This window comes from Anas platyrhynchos, chromosome 7 (assembly GCF_047663525.1).
Source record: "Anas platyrhynchos isolate ZD024472 breed Pekin duck chromosome 7, IASCAAS_PekinDuck_T2T, whole genome shotgun sequence".
Classification (NCBI taxonomy): domain Eukaryota; kingdom Metazoa; phylum Chordata; class Aves; order Anseriformes; family Anatidae; genus Anas; species Anas platyrhynchos.
This window is the reverse complement of record NC_092593.1, coordinates 19,509,538-19,529,398: the sequence shown is the minus strand read 5'-3', so window position 1 is coordinate 19,529,398 and position 19,861 is coordinate 19,509,538. Positions and strand designations below refer to the sequence as shown.

At 34.9% G+C, this 19,861-nt stretch overlaps 1 protein-coding gene across 8 annotated transcripts in view; it reads left to right on the top strand.

Annotated features, from left to right (window-relative positions):
* GALNT3 (polypeptide N-acetylgalactosaminyltransferase 3) overlaps window positions 1–19,861 on the top strand; it is a 53,248-nt gene that overhangs the window by 2,698 nt on the left and 30,689 nt on the right. For 3 of the 8 annotated variants that reach the window (XM_072040896.1, XM_072040895.1, XM_072040894.1), the window contains exons 2-10: window positions 6,637–7,243; window positions 8,614–8,786; window positions 9,868–10,017; window positions 10,261–10,495; window positions 11,243–11,360; window positions 11,741–11,941; window positions 13,085–13,216; window positions 14,118–14,219; window positions 16,816–16,968. In XM_072040896.1, coding sequence (XP_071896997.1) covers window positions 6,732–7,243; window positions 8,614–8,786; window positions 9,868–10,017; window positions 10,261–10,495; window positions 11,243–11,360; window positions 11,741–11,941; window positions 13,085–13,216; window positions 14,118–14,219; window positions 16,816–16,968 — 1,776 coding nt within the window. In that variant the 5' untranslated portion in view covers window positions 6,637–6,731. Of the gene's footprint in view, window positions 1–3,365; window positions 3,421–3,977; window positions 4,084–6,636; window positions 7,244–8,613; window positions 8,787–9,867; window positions 10,018–10,260; window positions 10,496–11,242; window positions 11,361–11,740; window positions 11,942–13,084; window positions 13,217–14,117; window positions 14,220–14,586; window positions 16,737–16,815; window positions 16,969–17,434; window positions 19,057–19,861 lie in introns of those variants that run through there. The other 5 variants (XM_038181869.2, XM_038181870.2, XM_072040892.1 and 2 more) reach the window with 4 other exon arrangements.

Below are 19,861 nucleotides of genomic sequence, written 5' to 3'. Positions count from 1 at the left end.
GAGGCAGAAACTGACCAAACGATTCTGTTTCTCTGTTTCAGGTGAAGCCTTAATCCTTAAATTCTGTATGTTTCATTTTGTAAGTTGTTTATTTAAGACAGATACTAACTTTATCATGAGCAGTAGCATAGTTTGGTAAACTTTAGCAACCGTTTCCATTTTCCCCAAGTTCTTAAGTGCTTTTGTTCTTGATTGTATGGAAAGCCTCAGTATTCCATATTCAGCTAAGCATGTATGAAAAATTCACTTCAAATTTGACATTTCTTAGTGTTGAGATACTAATGTGAGTGGATGTACTTCTGGGAAGTGGGTGCAGTTTTGTTTAGTGATTTTTATTTATTTATTTGGTAGAAAATCTCGATTTATGTGGTAGTGGAAGAAGAAATTATCACTTTCCAAAATTAATATTTCAGTAGCTAATAATTTAGTAGCGCCTGTGTTGGTATTCATGCACGAAAAGACAAAAAGCCTCATCTAGAATTTTAGATTCAGCTGTATTGGTGGTGACAACAGGACTTCTTACCAGTCCAGCAAATGTAGCTGGGTATCTTTAACAGACTTCTGCTAATCTGGTGAGAATGGCTGATCATCAGGGGCAGGTCTTTTTTTCTTCAAGAATTTGATCCACATTTCCTCTTCCGACACCTGCTTTCTGATTGGGGAACATTAAGGTCTTGGTGAAGGGACTGAATACTTGGGTACAAGAAAATAGAGATAATGAGAGATAATGAGTTTTTAATGAGACTGTGATGTTGGAGTTAGGAATTAGCTTAAAGTTGAGCCTAAGTCGTATAAAAAATGTGATTGAAATAATTCATAAGGATTAAATCATTATTTTTTAAAGTATTTTTTAAGTTCCTTAACATTCTCAGGAAACAGAACCCTGTTTAACATAACAGAAAAGTACATTTTCAAACAATTTTGTTAAAAAAAAAAATCTAAGGTCAAATAATATTGTTCAGGTTTATTCAGACTAAGATAACAAACACTCAGATTTGTCTACATGTTGGCTACTGGAGTGAGGTTTTCTCATACAGGGTGTTTGCAGACAGTCTGACATCAGAGTTAGTGGGTGGCATAATGTAACATAGACTGTGTATTGAATTCATGCGCTACCCGTGTGATGTGGTTTGAAGTAGCATGGCAGCTGCTTTTCAGTGCTTTCTAGAAGACTTATAGTGCATATAAGTTTTCTGGTTATTTTATTTAAAAACAAAAGCAAACAAACAAAAACCCTTCCCTGAAATCAAACTTCTGGTGTTTAGGGCTAATTATTTCAAAGTGCTGCAAAAATGCAGGCTACTATTACTGGAAGTAACTCTAATGAATAGCATATTAAATACTTTGCTGAACAGTCAACTCAGGGAATTTAATTGTGCCACATATTTCTTCAGCATGTCCTGGAGGATGGAACAGTAGCTTAGTTTGTGCTTACCGATGTTGCTATGCCATAAAAATGTGTGAGGTGTTTGTGGGGAATAAAGATTGCATTTCTGACTACAAAATTTATCCTGCTTAAAAACCATAGAAAAGTCACTGCTTTCATGACAAAAGTTGTTTGGATAATGTAGTCTGTGTTCTGGAAACTGATACTGTCTTGTATGATAAAGAGCTTTTCTCTTGTTGTCAAGCATTATCCCTTTAATATATTTTGTCAATAAAATTACACTCAGAATTTGCCCATATCCAAGACTATAAGCATTTGTACCAAAGGAGCTCGTTTGTCCATTTCACTGCTGCACACACTATCCCAAGGCTATTACTTGACCCTTTCTTCCCAAAACAGCTTCTGAAGCACCACTTGCACTATTTCAGTGCACGGCATGCTGCCACATATGCTGCTGCAATGTATGAACTCACATTAAAAGGATAAGTTGTGTTGCTCTACTCACACAGCCCGCTTACATGAATTGTGATTACATTTCTAGGGGCAGACACGTTTCACCTGTGTGTTTTGGCAGTCGTTATGCGTGAGCAGGCAGTACAGTTGTCTCCAATGCAAGGAAATACATTGTCAAAGATAAAAATTAATATGGTTACACAGAAAACTAAATGATGAGTAAATTACTATATATATATATTCTTGTTTACTCATTAGCTCTACTTATTATAGTCTTTAATGGCACATCTAAAGACAGATGTATGCAAAACAGATAGTGTAAGAAATATTCCTGATGAATTATAGATATTTTTTATTTTGCTTTACAAATATATGTTGACTATTTTGTTGTGTTGATCATGAGTGTCCTAAGGATTTGTATATGGTCAAGTTTTAAAGGAATTAATTCCAAATAAAATTAACATCAATTTGGTTTGAGTTTTTGGTAAAATGTACCTGTTAACTTCAAATGTTTTGTGAAGGCTACGTTACTGTGCCACCATCAAAACCAGCAGCAGATTTTATTACTCTGAAATATGTGCTAAAATCTACGTAAGAAATCTTTGGTCCCTTTTTCTTTCATGTTGCAGGAAACAAAGCTAAAGTTCATATGGTATACAAAGAACTGAAAAAAAAAAAAAAAAAAAAAAAAGAGTTAGCAAGCTTAGCAGAGATAAAAATTGTTATATTAATTTAAACGCTGAAAACAGACTGGTAATCTGATAACTGCAACTTTAACTCTCTTGCGTAATTGTTAAATTAGTTTAAAGATTTTTGTGATGCAAAGGCAGATAACAGATGTGTGGCTATATCATGTAATTTTTCTACCCTTTCTTGAGTAGTCTCAGGCCAGCTCATTATATCAAAAAGGGATTCTTAAATATTTGACTCAAATATTAATTCAGTTCTCAAATTAAAGCGTAATTTCAGTGTTAAACAGTCAATGTTGCTATGAAGAATTAACTTCTAGCTCATCTTTTCATGTTGTATCTCAAAGCAGAATGTATATTGAAGCTTCCCCTTGTTATGGACAAATTTTCTTTACCATGATGAAGAGGCCCAGAGGAGGAGGCTGGAGGATGTTGTTGCTTATTTAGTGATACAAAAATAAAAATAAAAATTTGAGGCCAACGGTGTTTGGAAACAAACAAGAACAACCTTATGCTCCCCTCCTAGATGTTTGTGTGATAGACTATGACTAAATGGCTGCATGTGAAATTAGGAAGATGCCAGGTATCTTATACATATATTTGAGGTATTTTATATTACACATACGTATGCATGTATATGTTTTCTTTTTCTATTCGAAGAAAATGTATGTATATCGATTGTTGGAATCCTAAGCTTTAAGACTTACTGATATTGCATGTGTTTATGCATGGTGCACTGAGAAACAATAATGTGTTTTGTTTTTTTTTTATATAGCGTTATGAAAACATTCATCGTTAACAGGATGCAGAAGCTGCAGACTCACGCTGAGGCTGTGGTTATTTAGCAATAGTGGTTTTACAAGTTACAGTCTCTTTGGCAGGTGCTGAACTGTACGTATGCTTCGTGATTTGCATTATGTAGTGGGCTTATGTAGCAAGGTTTTGGTAGCTGCAGGGGTGGCCTCTGTGAGAAGAGATGAGGGGCTGCCCTGCTGCCCTGTGCTGGACACAGCTGGCTCCAGCTGGCTCCAAAATGGGCCCACTGCTGGCCGAAGCTGAGCCAATCAGCACAGCAGGTGGTGCCTCTGTGATGGCATATTTAGGAAAGGGTAAAAAATAAATAAATAAAAAATGAAAAAGCTGTGCAGCAGCGGTGAGAGAGAGCAGTGAGAAAAATGTGAGAAAAACAGCTCTGCTGACCAAGGTCAGTGAAGAGGGAGGGGAGGAGGTGCTCCAGGCACCAGAACAGAGACTCTCCTGCAGCCCGTGGAGAAGACCATGGCTTGAAAGACTATGCAGACATTGGTCATGGCCACCCACCACGGGGTTGTGAGGGGAAAGTCCTGTGTAATCAACTTCATCTCCTCATATGACAAGGTTGCCCACCTAGTTAACCAAGGGAAACTAGTTGATGTAATCTTTTTGTATTTGAGCAAAGCTTTCAATGTTGCTTCTTACAGTATCTTTCTGGATGAAATGTCCAGCAAACAGCCAGATAAATACGGAACATGATGAGTGGACAGCTCGCTGATGGGTCGGTCTCCAGGGGCCGAGGTAAATGTGGTTACATCAAGCTGGTGGCCAGTCACTAGTAGGTTTCCACTGGGTTACATTTTAGGGTCAATTCTCTTTAATGTTTTCATAAATGACCTGGATGCAGGACTCAAACGTATACTAAGTAACTTTGCAGGTAACACTAACTTAGGAGGGCTGTTAACTCCCTGGAGGGCAGAGAGACTTTACAGAGAGATCTTCACAAATTAGAGGGCTGGGCAATCTGCAACCACATGAATTTCAAAAATAGCGAGTGCCAGATTGTGCACCTGGCTGTACATACAGACTGGGGGACAAGAGGCCTAAGAGCAACTCTGTGGAAAGGGAGCTGGAGGTTCTGGTCAGTGGCAAGCTGAACGGTCAGCAGTGTGCCCTGGCAGCCAGAAGGGCCAGCTGTACCCTGGTGTGCATCAGGCACAGCACTGCTAGCCAGTCAAGGCAAGGGAACTATTAAATAGTGTCCAAAGGAGGGCAACAAAGATGGTGAAGGATCTATAGGGGAAGACGTATGAGAACTGGCTTAAAGTCACTCGGTTTGTTCAACCCAGAGCAGAGCATGCTGAGGGGAGGCCTCATGGTGGCCTGCAGCTCCCTCATGAGGGGAGCGGAGGGGCAGGCGCTGAGCTCTGCTCTCTGGGGACAGCGACAAGACCCGAGGGAACGGCATGGAGCTGGGACAGGGGAGGGTCAGGCTGGGGGTTAGGGTTCTGCACCCAGAGGGTGCTCGGGCACTGGGACAGGCTGTCCGGGGCAGTGGTCACACTTAGGAACTGACTGTGATCCCTATTATCCCTTAGCTGCTTGTGTGGAGAGGAGATAAAGGGGTCAGGAAAGAAGAAGTGAAGCTGAGCTTGGGAAGAAGCAGGTTGGGGGGCAGGGAAGGTGTTTTTAGCTTTGTCTTTGTTTCTCACTGTCCTAGTCCATTTTTAATAGGCAATAAATCTTCCCTGAGTCTGTTTTGCCTGATGGTAATTGTCAAGTGATCTTTCTGTCCTTATCTTAACCCACAAGCTTTTCCATCTTATTTTCACCCGCCTGTCCTGCTGAGGAGAGGGAGTGATGCTGGATGGGCATCCGGCAGGTTGGCAAGTTGGTTACAATCCTTCCCCAAGAAAGAAAGAAAAGGTTTTTATTCGTATGTTTACTGTATACGGGCATCAGTATAGCACAAGGTTATCAGTACTAAAGAAAATTGGGAAAATAATGTTTGAGACTGAAGTGCACTGGATTTAATTTTTTGGGGGGTGAGGGAGAAATTTGTGAGCCTTGTGAAGGTTTTTTTTTTTTTGGTACGTTTTAGTATCTACGTAGAGATGCTATAATAGGATTAGAAATCGTTCCACCCCTCTGTGTTTTTAGAACAATAGTTCTATGGTAAAACTACTGTGGTTTGAAAGTATGGGTTGATTTCAAAAGCTGACATAAGCTTTGAAATAAACTATAATATGAACAACTTTGGATACCTAACCCTGCAAATTCTTGAGGGAAACTGAGTGATGTCTTTTTCTCTTTTCTACAAGTTATATCTCTTCCTGAGAATATATTCTAATTAAAAATGCTGAATATATTTCTGTTTTAAATGATGAAATAGAAAATTTATTTTTTATTTTATGTCATTTTATTTATTTATGCAGTTCAGTGGTCAGTAGTTAAGAAGCAGGAATTAACTATGGCTTTTACCTGGTTGCTGCTTAGTTCTTTTCTCAGTTCACATACGTGCAACTTATACAAAAATAAATCCGTGCTTTGAATTCAGGCTGGTTGCTATTTTTAACCTTTCTTTTAAACTGCCAGTTTTGCAGAGTGAATTCAAATCGCTTGGATGCTGGTAGCCCTGAAATGTTTTCCATAGTTCTTCATCTTTGAAAGCCACTGAGTAATTGCCTGTCTGTAAAAAAGAATTTAGTTCCTGAAAAAGGAGAACTCTGTGACATATTCTCTTGATGAGTTGCACCAGAATATGCCAGAAAGTACAGAACAAATGAATGAAAAAATATATAGATTGACTGCATGGCACTCAGCCTAAATTAACCTACTACCAATTACCTGTATTAAGACTGCATTTAACATGTATACTGATAACAAAATGAATCTTAATATATATATATATTTTTTCCACTTGGCAGTCTTGTTACTTAAGTCTGATCTTGAAATAGAAATGTTTTTCAAAATATTGGAAATTTCAAAACTGTAGAAATAAATGGTTTGAGAAGTCCTTTCTGTCTTTATTGTTCACTTTTCACATGGATCTTTCTGCATAGAACTTGAGCTCACCATATTGATTGCATGTGAAGTAGTGACTTTGTCTAGAAATAGTGATTTATTCCTACTGGAATGTCTGCTTTCTGGTTCTTCTATTTGAAGTATGTTTTAAAAAAATGGGGAAAGAGCACCTTGGGTATTTTACAGATAGGTAAAGCCTATCTTTAAGTGATGGATATATGATGTTTGACAGTTGGGGGTTGTGAATTAATTCCTGCCCATTGCTTTGTTGTAGTTTTACATTGTTGTATACTAGATGTCTAACTTGATACTTTTTATTTTAATTTACAGGTATTATATTTTCAAGAAATGGTGTGACCTATTCAGTATTAAAGAACATCATTCACTGGAAAACACTTGTTTTGTGACAGACTTTTAAAACTTGAATGGCTTTGAAAAAAATGCCTAAACTATTCAAAAAATTATTTTTTCACTGGAGACTTTGGAAATTTAGCATTATTGTGTTTTTCTTTCTGGTATTTTTATTTTTATTACAAAGAGAAGTGGGTGTTCAAGATTTTAAAGATGAAGGAGGGATTGAGCCAATTGTCAGAAAGAAAAGTCATGTATTAGGTCTTGTGCTAAATGCTATGAACAATATCAATGGTGCAAAGCCAAAAATGCAGATAAAAGCACCTGTTCGGCAAACTAAAGTTCCTGGAGAGAGACACTGTTTGCCAGGACACTATACTGCAACGGAACTAAAACCCTTTCTAGATCGACCTCTTCAAGATCCTAATGCTCCTGGAGCTTCTGGTAAAGCATTTAAAACCATCAACTTAAATTCAGAAGAGCAGAAAGAAAAAGACCGTGGAGAAGAAAAACACTGTTTTAATGCATTTGCGAGCGATAGGATTTCGTTACACAGAGATCTTGGACCAGACACTCGACCTCCTGAGTATGTGGAAATGTGTATGTCCCAATAGTTGAAAAACTTGTCAGAAACAGAAATGTGAAGACCATAAAGTGATTTGATTTCAGCATTAGATTATCGTTTAGGAGAGGAAAAGTCTCTTGGTGATACATGATGATTTACTGTACATAATGTTCCACAGTGCAAAAGCCAAGAAAGTTCAGAAAGGCTCACTTATTTCATGGTTTTGAATTCATAGTAACCATATTTAAATAAGGTTTTCTACTGCTGCCTTTAAGCTACATTTTCTCAGTGACTTTCTGGAAACCTAAGTTTTACTTAGAAGAAAACTAAAATTGTTGCTTAAACTTTTTTTCTATTTTAAACACCATTCCCCACTCCCACCCTTTTTATTAGTAAAACCACCAGTATAATTCAATAAAAAGTAGGAATAGTAAACTGGCAAACCAGGCAATGGAACATCTCTGCAATCTGTAAGAAGGAGAAACTGTATTAATGAAGATTTTAGGACTTGGTGGGTAGAGTGGGTTTTAGCTTTGAGCCATCTCTGTGCATGTTCTCAGCTGTTTGTGCCAGAAGTGACTAACCTTACTGAGTTGCTGCTGGCAGTATGCCTAGCACTTTACACGTTGTACAGCTTGCAGTAACCTTTACTGGAGTGTAACTGGTGAGATTTGGCCTGTATGTTTTGTGAGGGCTTTGGCAATGGCTGTGATAATTGCCTTGAGAAGTACTCCAGTCTCTAGAGTTGACAAGCAATAAACAGTGAGTGTGCAACCAATTTAGAAATACAGGAGTGTTGTCATGTCTTCTTGTCTTACAGTTGGATTTGGAGTTCTATTCAGAATACATGCATTTTGAAAAAAATTGTATGTTTAAAATTGTTTCCCTTGAATGGGATATACTGTTCTAAGCATTATATGATATTTCTGAAAATTATTGAAGATCTGAATTAGATTTGTTCTATTTTTCCTTTCAAATTCTTAATTTCTTCTTGTAAATACTTCTCTTCATGTTTTTGGATTTCAACAGTAATGGTGACTTAGTCTGACTTTGCAACTCAGTGCTGGTCTCAGGAAGAAAACGTATTTTTGTCTGAAGAAGATCCAGGTGCTATATGAAGTGTACTCAAATGTTTATGAGACAGAAATCGAAATGAGCCAATTGTTCAAGTGGAATTCTTATTTATCAGATTTTTACAAAATACTTTGTGCAGCTTTCCCAGCTGGAGCACCCAATTTTGTGCTCCAAAACTTGGACAGAAATTGGAGAAGCTGAAAGATTTAATGTCCATACTTAAAAAGCTTTGTAATAGAAGGGGAAGGGTTTCTTTTAAGAATTCAAATAAAAACTTTTTGTCCATTTGGTAACATTTGATGTTTTCCTATCTGTAGATGTATCGAACAAAAGTTTAAGCGTTGCCCACCATTGCCAACCACAAGTGTTATAATAGTTTTTCATAATGAAGCGTGGTCCACTCTGCTCAGAACTGTTCACAGCGTGATGTATACGTCTCCGGCCATATTGCTAAAGGAAATTATATTGGTGGATGATGCCAGTGTGGATGGTAAGAAGTCTTTCTATTTTCCCTTGAACAGCATTTATTTATTGATTTTAAGGCATGGTAGGAATGTATATAGAATGGGTTAAAAGAGGATATATCCTTACCACCGTAACAAATACCATATGGTTTTCAAAGTGCTTTTATTTCTTTTATTTCCTATAAAATAAAAAATAGTTCTCCCAGATTTTTTTCTTTCTAAGCATTGTCAAATAAGAAATTCTTGTTTGCTCAGAGGTTTTTAAACCCCAATTCTGATTATTCAAATTTTAGGGCTGCTTAAACAGTAAAAATGGTTGTGTGGCAAGTAGCTCTGTAGTATGTGCTTAAAACTAATTACAGTTTATAGAACAAAGTACCTAAGGATAAATTGGCCAATGCTTGTAGGTCTTTTATCATAGTGATTGCCTTTATGCAAATGAATTTCATTACTATGAAGTGAAACTTCTTTCCTAAAAAAAAAAATATTTGATGGAAAATTAATTTTAATACTTCAGCTGATTGACAAAAAGAACTATGCATACTGAGTATGATCATAAATGCATGTTCAAAAACTTTATATGTTTAACTTTAGATGAACGTGTCTGTACATACATGCTTTCATCAGTTTGTTTAGACTTACTTGCAGGCCTGTATCTAGTATATTGAATTACTTGGATGTGAAGTATGTTCAGTAGTGCAGTTTAATATGAAGGGTAGGCAAAGGGAGGAAAAATTGTGGGATGTTTTATGAGGGATGTTGGGTTGTTTATCAAATTTTGCACCTTTAAAAGTTATTTCAATATAGCTTCTGTTGAAAGTAAATATTGTAGACTCTAAAAACCATTTGTAAAATGAGCTGTCATTAATGAAAAAAGATTGCAGGTTCTGCAGATAGTTTGAGGAAGTAGATATGTGATGAATTTGCCATGAGAATGGATTTTGAGTTGATATTCAAACAGTTAATACTGCAGAACAAACAGATACCGGTAAATGTCCTTTTTTAGAATTAGAGTGAATCCTTTATTCTGTTAGTTTATACATGCCATTGCCTAAAATTTCATATTACAACAGTGAATAATATCCTAAAACTGGTTTCTCTTTCTAGAATACTTGCATGATAAACTAGATGAATATGTGAAACAATTTCAAATCGTTAAAGTAGTCCGTCAAAAGGAGAGAAAAGGTCTAATCACTGCACGGTTGTTGGGAGCTTCGGTAGCAACAGGAGAGACCCTTACCTTTCTGGATGCTCACTGTAAGTGTAACTACACCAGGTCTGGTTTAAAATAAATCTTTGATTTAATGTTTCACTTTTATGAGTTATGTATGTCAACATTGCATAAACTCTTGAATTGCTATTTTATGTTATTGAAAGTATAACTGGCAGTGCCATTTAAAAACAGCATGTGTTGGTTTAATGTGGGTATGTTAAATTATTCTCTGTGTACTACTATATAGTCAAGTGAAAATTCAGTGCTTGTTCCCATTTTCTCCATAGGTGAATGCTTTTATGGCTGGTTGGAGCCACTATTGGCAAGAATAGCTGAGAACTCTGTTGCTGTCGTAAGCCCTGATATTGCTTCTATAGATCTCAACACTTTTGAATTCAGTAAACCATCTCCTTATGGGCATAACCACAACAGAGGAAATTTTGATTGGAGTTTGTCATTTGGATGGGAGTCTCTTCCTAAACACGAAAATAAAAGAAGAAAAGATGAAACTTACCCAATTAGGTAAATGTAATTTGAGTAATATCCTTCAGTTTTCATGATTTTTATTATAAAAATCTATTTGTAAATGATCTAGTTCTTCACATGAGTATGATCAAAAGTCTTAGCATTACAGATTTTTTTTGTGATATTTGCTTTAGGAACCAGGTTGTGAATTTTACAACTTTCATACAAATGCAGCTTCCTTAAGACAATAATTGTTCTGCATTACCATTTTCTCACAAACACAAGGAAGATCATAAGCAAATTCTGTAATTATTGTTTTTTTCAGAAGGGAGAGGGACAGGGGAACTATAAACTGTTCTTTTCAGAGACAGTACCACAGATTCTGTCTCTCCATCCATCATCCCTGAAAGAATGACACCAAAGGTTCAGAGCACCTTATACTAGACTGTTTCAGTGGTTTTTTCAATGGTAGTTGTTATGGACTTTGGCCTGGTCTAAAGGCATAGTCATTTTGCTTGATGTTCTCCATACAGGGAAAACATAATTTTTCCTGATAGTCTGTTATTCCAGCAGTCATTTGCCTAATTTAGTTGTTAATTAATGACAATAAAACGTTAAAACAAGACTCAGTGTGGGCAGATTTAATTGCTTATACCAGGAAAATCTGTCAGTGTAGTGTAAAACTGACAAATGCATGAAAACAACCTAGAACATTAATACTAACTTTTTACATTTGTATTTAAGAAAACCTACCTTAAATATAGTTTGAATCCTATTTTCCTTGGTAAATTTCTCTTTTTGCAGAACACCTACTTTTGCTGGAGGTCTCTTTTCAATATCAAAAGACTACTTTGAACACATTGGAAGTTATGATGAAGAAATGGAAATATGGGGAGGTGAAAATATAGAAATGTCTTTCAGAGTAAGTTTAGCTACTTAATTAGTACTGGTCTCTACACTGATAGTTGAATGATTTTTGAGGACAGTTTGGCATCAGATCTTGACTTCTCTGCTGATTTAGCCATCTAGGACATGGAAAATAAATTACTTATGACCTATGAAATAAACTACAAACGTGCTCACTAAACTGTTATTATTTTTTTTTAATGTGTTTAAGTTTGATAGCTGAAGTGTATGCTCCCAAGGTTAACCTGATTAGGAAATTCACTTATGGTATTCCTGATACATACCCTCTTGCTGGTGTTTTTGATTTTTTTTTTAGGTGTACAGTAATTTAATATTATTTTTTCACCCCCCTTAATTGTAATTGTGTTACACTTACACAAAAAATGTTATTATTAGGTATGGCAATGTGGTGGACAGTTGGAGATCATGCCTTGCTCTGTTGTTGGCCATGTCTTTCGCAGCAAGAGTCCCCATACTTTTCCAAAAGGTACTCAAGTGATTACACGTAATCAAGTCCGCCTTGCAGAAGTCTGGATGGATGAATATAAAGAAATTTTTTACCGAAGAAACACAGAGGCAGCAAAAATTGTGAAACAAGTAGGTGGTGGTGGTGGTATTAGAAATCACACTTGCTGCGTTGAAAGTTTTGGTGAGCAAAAGTTATTTATTGACAAAGTATGTAAGAATTCTAGACATTTTAATGAAAATATAGGCATAGTTCAGTACTTAATCCTGTAGCCCCCCAAAAAACATTTAGAAAATACTAAGTGTTTGGGTGGTGACAGTGTTGATTTCATTTGTTTGTATATTTAAGTATCTCTAATTAGAAAGCTTTTTTTTTTTTTTTTTTCCTCATATATCCTCTAAAATCTTGGGTTGTTTGCATGGAATAAGTTTTGGAACTTCCAGAAGAGCACAGATGGTGTTTGTATTATCTATGCTCACTACTAACTTATTTTTTATAAGAAGAAATATAATGTCTCAAGTTACTTAAGTGTTTTTATTTAAAAAGCAGTTTTTGTTGTTCTTCAGCTGCAGAATAAAGCATATTCAATGGTAGATATTGATTCTATTTCTATCTGTTCAGAAACATAAGTTAAATTCAGAGTTTGGTGGAAGAGGTATTTATTTTTGTAAGTGTTACAGAACTTTGGTGTTTCACCAGCTGGAATTTATGCTTTTCTTTTAGAAGCCATTTTTTTGCTCTTAATATGATAAAGTTTAGTGAATATTGTATCCATAATAGCATTAGAATTCTAGAGTATGTTTAGCAGGTAAAGACAACTGAATTCAGTGTGGGAGACAGTGCTGTACTGACTATAGTGCTTATTAATTAATCCAATTCAGCACTCTCTTTAATAACATACGATATATTCAGCAGTTAGTTTTAAAGCTGTGGTCAATATGGTCTTTACTTGTTTTTGCTTTCCCACCTTATGATACTGTTAACATTCCCCTTTCTCTAAGGATACTTCTACTGCTTCCATGTCACAATGTTGTATTTTTTTCGCTATGTTTTGAAATGCAGCAGGCAGGATGTTAGTGGTGTTATACAGATACGGCAAAACAAATGGCAGTAAGTGCAGTAGTGCAGTACTTTTTAAAAAAGATTGACAAATGAAGCTTAAAACTTGTTTGATGCTACAGTACAGAGTATCATAGATTTATATGTATAAGGTTGATATTAATAGTTTTAATATATTCCTTTGCCATCTTTCCTTCCTTCCATCACTGCAATAGAAAACATTTGGAGACATCTCAAAAAGACTTGTCTTAAGGCAGCGTCTGCAGTGTAAAAATTTTACCTGGTATCTCAATAATGTTTATCCGGAAGCATATGTTCCAGACCTGAATCCTTTGTTTTCTGGATATGTAAGTTTAATTATTTTCACTAGCATTCTAGAATCCAGGAAGTTTGTTAATCTTTTATGCTACCTTAGCCATGGTGTTTATATTTTAGCTATCATAAATGTCTCTAGAGTTTTCTGTCAATACTGTGGGCAAAGAATCTCTCCTGCATATCATGTGGTTTAAATATTTTGTAGCTCTGGTAACACGAGCTTTGCTTAAAGGGATCTCTCAACCTGATAAGCAACATTCTGCCCATCACTACTAGTGAGAGTGACACACAAGTACTAAGCCAGTGGTGAGAAATTTCCTGAATTTTTAAAATAAATTTAGCTTTATATAATAAGAAGTCTGAGAGAATTTTTATTTCATGTTAATGAGGAAAACTGTACTATGAGAGCTATATACTCCTCAAAATTAGGTTTATGGTAAGAAAAACACGTGTTCATAGTTTAACGTAATTTATTTTAAAGACCATTGTATCTCCTCTGTCAACTTCTTAAACTTTGTAATGCTAAAACCAAAAAAAATTGAACAACTAATAATTCTTACTCTCGAGTCAATGTGAATATTTAGCATGTATTGACAAATAAAGCTTTCCCTTCCTCCAATTTTTAATGTTTTATGTCAATCTTTTAAAATTGTAATCTGAGTAATGTAATAACCATGTATGTATACTGGTAGCTGAATAATTCATGGTTCGTGGCTGTAGACAACTGTAATTTGGTTAGTAGGCTTTTGGGTAGAAAAAATAACTGAGAACAAGATTTTTAGGTTTGAGTATAGTAGAAATGAAAAAATAAATTAAAAGCTGTAGTTGTTGTTAAGCCACAGGTTAGATTTATATGCAAGTGAGACAGTTAAATTTTTCTCATACCCACTGAGCTTTTTTATTTCTTTTTTGCTAATAACACCTTTTCTTTAGCTAAAAAACATAGGTAACCACATGTGTCTGGACGTTGGTGAAAATAACCATGGCGGCAAACCATTGATTATGTATTCTTGCCATGGACTTGGAGGAAATCAGGTAAAATATTTGATCCCTGATTTTTATGATCTATTCAGCTGTAACTTTACTGTATGAAAGCTTTTCATTTGTTGTAGAGAAATTGGCTCACTTTTAGCATGCAATTTTTAAACGTTTAATAGTTTTTGTAAGAATTAATTCCTCTTTGCTCAAGGCAGGTTTCATACCGTTCATTTTGTTGTGCCTCACATCTAACCTTTTATGTTCAGTATACAGATTCAAGTTTTTTTACACCATTACACTACCTCACATTATCTTTCCTTTCTGTGCAAAACCTTTTCAACCTACCCTTACTACTTTCTTGTGTTTTCTTCTTAATTCCTCTTTTCCTTATACCTCCTACTGTTGCTTCTTTCTCTGCCACCAGGACTCACACTGTCAAGGAAGATGTTAATGGGAATCCAGCCAATGGGAGACCAAGTGGCCAGGCCTGAGCCATCTTTCTCTATCATGCTTGTAGCCTCATAGTGTGAGGTCAGAGTGGTCTACCCTGTACTGGCTAATGCAAGCGAATAATATGACTGAATATGTCAGAGAAGAGCTCTTTTTGTTGCATAGATCTTGGAGACAGCAATGATCTTCTGTTTCTTCTACAGTATGAGTTGCAATAGATGTCAGATACTGAATTCTTCAGGCACTACTGTAATACTAACAAAAGTAACGTCTCCCTCCCCCAGAAATGCACAATTCTCTGTTGCTTTAAAGAGCTATTTGGAGAACAAAGTTGATTGACTGTATATCTGTAATAATTCACGTTCAACAAAGATTTAAATGTTTTGATTAGAAAATTGCTGTTTGTTTGTTTGTTTTTAATAAAATCTTCAACTATAAAAAACATCTAATTATAGCACACTGAAAACTCAGACACTCGATCCTAATTGATCTTTGTGGAAAACAGAATACTGTCTGGATTAACAGCTACCCTGTTACGTTAGCTTCTTACAGTACTGAAGGTTTTATTCTTATTATTGTTATTATTATCGTTATTATTATTATTCTGTTCTAATACTATATTAGCCTTTTCAAATTGTCACACTCATTAATGGAGGAATAGTGTGCCAAGACATTGTATTAAGAGCTACATGTAGATCTGCTGTATGCTTGTCGTCTTTTTTAGCTTGGATTGTACTAGAACTGGTGTTTTAGTTTCTCCTGCCATACTTTAATAGCTTGAGTCATTTTAACATAGATTGTGCTTGTAATACACAAGAAATGTGTTTATTTTCTTACTTAACCTTTCTCATTACAATACCGTATTTTCAATTGCTTTATGCTCTTTGTTCTCAGACTTCAGCAGTGCAGGCTAAAATTGTTTATGCTACCTGTCCTTTGAGCTCAAATGTTTGAGATGGGAGAGGGGAGTGGAAGAAAGAACCTAGTTTTTGAGTTGTCCCTCAATTGTTTCTCATTTTTTCTTTTTTAACATATTCTAGTAACATGTCCATCTCAATGTCCAAGATGAATGAAGTTTTAAAGCTAGTATTCAAGTCATATTTGCAGGGCTTGCAGAGATTTTGAGTTCAAAAGATAATTCAAAACAGGTTTACTTAGATTAACAGATTTCAAGTAAACTATTATGTTTGAGAGTTAAATGACTAAGGAGGTCACTCCTATGAGTGCCTGTTTCAGGCAGTGATGTTGGATGCAGTGTCTTAAGAGTGAGGTGTCTGTTCCTCAGTGCTGCTCCCATTGATGTCAAAGCAGTGAGGGGCCAGAAGCTGACCAACTAGGCAGACAGTTGAAAGTGAAATGGAGCTAAGTGAGCATGGCTTAATAGTCAAAAGTGAATAAGGCTGACATATGGAGCCAAGAAACAGTGGTAATGGGACATGACAGGAATTCTGATGTATTGAGAGAAAGAAATGGAAGAGACCATGATGATAAGATAGAGAGTATAAAAGGACAGCTGTCTCTGTAAATATTAGAATTAAATCCCTGTTTAGACCTGAACTATAGCCAAGGATACCTGAGCCTTAAAAGTAATCTGCTGTCAAGAAATAACACTAAAATTCACTCACAAAATGTGTCCTTACATTACACTTTTCTAAAAGCTAGTTCACAGAGAACATGACAGCATCCTATTGTTAGCATTTATTGTTTAGTTCAAACAGCAGAAGTTGACAAATGGCAGTCAGTACTGTTCCATGTGACAAAATCTGGTTTTTGTTCTCTAAGGAAAAAGTAAAATCCAGCAACAAAAAATTGAATGAAGATTTTTAAAGTTAAGAAATGCCAAAACTAAAGTTATCCATGCAATTATTTCTACTGTTTCTTATGTATCCTTGTGGTTATGATTTCAGGGGGAGCATACAAGAGAATCTTGCATCATAGTGCATGTGCATCAAGTGTTTTTTACAACTTCTACATTTAGATACTATTAATTATATTCTTTTCCATTAGTATTTAAAAAGGCTTTTACTTTTGTAAATACTTTTAAAATGCATATACTAAAGTCAAATAAATAATTCTGCAGTTTTGAATTGTTGAATAACAAAAGAAATCTATTCCTCTGTTTATTGGAATGTCAAAGGGATAATTTAGGTTAATACTCTTGTTAGCATTTATTTACTTAACTTTTTAAAAATTATTTAAATAGTACTTTGAGTATTCTGCACATCATGAAATTCGGCATAACATTCAGAAGGAGCTTTGTCTGCATGCTTCTAAAGGACCTGTGCAGCTTCGCGAATGCAACTACAAAGGCCAGAAAACCTTTGCACTTAGAGAAGAGCAATGGCAGCATCAAAAGGTAATTCATACTGTACGGTGAATTATCAATGACCTCTTACATGAGTTAATTTTTAGTTTCTAATAAAACAGAAAACACCAACAAAACAAAAGTGAAGCAAAAAAATAAGTTCAGTTTTGGGAGAAAAATGTAGATACCAGATCAAAACTTGATGATTTCACTATTGTAAAGTATTCACTTAAAAAATACAAAAACACACACTTGATATCATTGATATCAGGTACATCTGGCCGTGCACCTGGAAGTCAATCCAAATGCTTTGTGTCTTTCAAAATATTTATTTTTTACTAGCAAAACAATTTAGCACTTGCATTCTACTAATATTTTTTTTTGCTAGCCTCCTTTTGCACTCACTGTCTGGCCTTACTCTTTTTACAGACATTGAACTTGCAAAAAGTGATGGGAGGGAAGGAAATTTGTGTTTACTTTTTTTTTTTTGTTTTTTCTCCTTTCTCACCCACATTAGGATCAAACTCTGTACAGTGAAGCACTACATATGTGCCTTACAGGAAACGGAGAGCATCCAAGTTTGGTATCCTGCAATCCATCAGACCCCTTCCAGAAGTGGATCTTTGGCCGCAACCATTAAGATTTGCTATTTATAGACAGGAGCATTTTATTAAAAAAAAAAAAAAAAAAAAAAAAAGGAAAAAAAAAAGCAGTTCCATTCTACACTGTAACCATATATGCATACTGCATTTTAAAGTGATGCATACTTTAAATGCAAAATGTTTAAACAGTTTCTTTTCTCTCTTATTTAAGTTGGATATAAAATGTGTAGGCAAAGATTCCCTAGCAGTCCTTTACACCAAAGAATGTTTGAGATCCCAATTAAGAAAAAACGTTTACAATGTTTCCACAATAAGATTTTATATGTTGACCATTGATTTGTAGATCTTACTGTCCCTTTTCACTTTGGGGACCTTGTATATTGCTTTTCCATGTATCGTAAGTACTTTTGAAGATGACTGATTTTCTCTGTAGAGTTACAAGAAATTCTTGTATACTGTCTGAAAACCAAGAGGCTTTATATATATATATTTATGTTTAATTGGTTGACTTAATGTTTTGTTTTGTTTTTAATTGTTTAATTCACTCAATGAAGCTTTCTTATTATTTTTTATGTTCCCTCATTTGAAAAAATTAAACATTTGACTTTCTGTTTAAAGCTAAATAGGCTAGCATACTGTGCTGTGCCTCTAGAAAATCAGTCCTTTTGTTGTAGAAGAAAATGTCCATTCTCCTTGAAATATGTTATTTATGCATGATCACTTTAATGGAAAATCTTCTTATTCTGATATTAATCTCCTTTTATTTAGCCAAAACTTTTTGTATAGCTGTTTGTTTTTTGTTGTTGTTGTTTTTTTTTTTTTTTTTACAATTTCATGAACTTTAAATTTATGACAGTTACACTGTAACATTAACAGAGTGTTCAGATTTTTGTTCATTGTTACCTTTAAATTGTTATCCACTAACACATTTTGTTTCTACCTTTTAGTGATTTATGCAATGTTTACCTAATGTTTTTAATGTTATTTGTCCATAATTTCCTGTGCAAACATTTAAATGTTGATTTTCTTTTTTCCTTTTTAATGCCATTTTCCTTTTTTCAAAGGACTGACCTCAGTTTTAACAGTCAAAGTGGTCTTCCTAACTGTTTTGCTAGCTCTTTTAATGAAATACTGTAGTCTTGTAAGCATCAGAAATACACTTTTTTGGATTATGTAGAGGTATTACTTCAGAAATGGCCGTTCTTTGATTAAGTATTTTAAAAATATTTATTTCATTGGTTATTTTACTGGATGCACAGTTTTTAAGCACTATTCTGTTAGTCTTCCATTGCAATCACCAATCATGCCCGTTTTCTTACTGTGACTGTTTCAGACCTTCTTTAATGAAGGTAACTCCTCTGCACAAAAATGTCCTCTTAGGGAACAGATATGTACTCTAACTTGAAAATGTTTACTTCAGGGTATGAATGTGAGATTAATGATCATCCCATACTTAAAACATCTAAGATCACATAAAAATTGCACTTTACTATGGTAAACTTTCATAATAAAGTTCTATATTCTGATTTGGAGAAGACTTAACTGGTTGGTGTGAATTACAGAGATTGATTTATTTAAAAAAAAAAAAAAAACTTCAGTTTGCATGTTTTATGGTACGGTGGGGCTGAAAATTAATATGAAATTAAAATAATATACTTCTAGCAAGGAAAGAAAGTAGCAGCCTAAAGACAAAGAAAAGACTTAACTGTGGTCTAGAAGTGCCAGTAATGTTATTAAGCTTTGCAGTTTACCAGAATTGTGTTGAATATCCATAGTATCTATTCAGTGGAAGAAAAAATGAGGTGTAATATCAACTAGTTTGCCTTCATTAATGCACTCTTTAATGTGTGAAAGAAAGGTGCATATGATGTGGAACAACAAGATCAAGCCTAGTTCGATGCAGATAGTAATGCTTTAGTATTTTAGAAAATACTTTAGTATTTCCTTCAATGACTGCACTAGGGAAAAAAAAAAAGAAAGATTTTATAAAAAGATTTTATCTTAAAAAGTCACAGGGAAACACAGGGAAAGAAAACTTAATTTTTTAAAGCGAAGGCAAAGAAAAGTGTTTGGCTGCATGATCAATATAAAGCTGAGAATAAAAAATGAAAGACTGGGTATTAGAGATTGAAATTAGTGTATTTTGTCCTGTTCAAATTTGTCCTTTTGTCCTAGTAAATAATAAATATCATTAAGAAGAAATGCTTATTTATCTGTACGATTTGTTTAATGGATGGATGTTTTTTGGTTTGTTTTGGTTTGTTTTGAATGGGAGAAGGAAGTCTGCCTTTCGTCAGTTTCACAAATTTGGACTAATGAGTTCAGCTTCTGAAGAAACACAA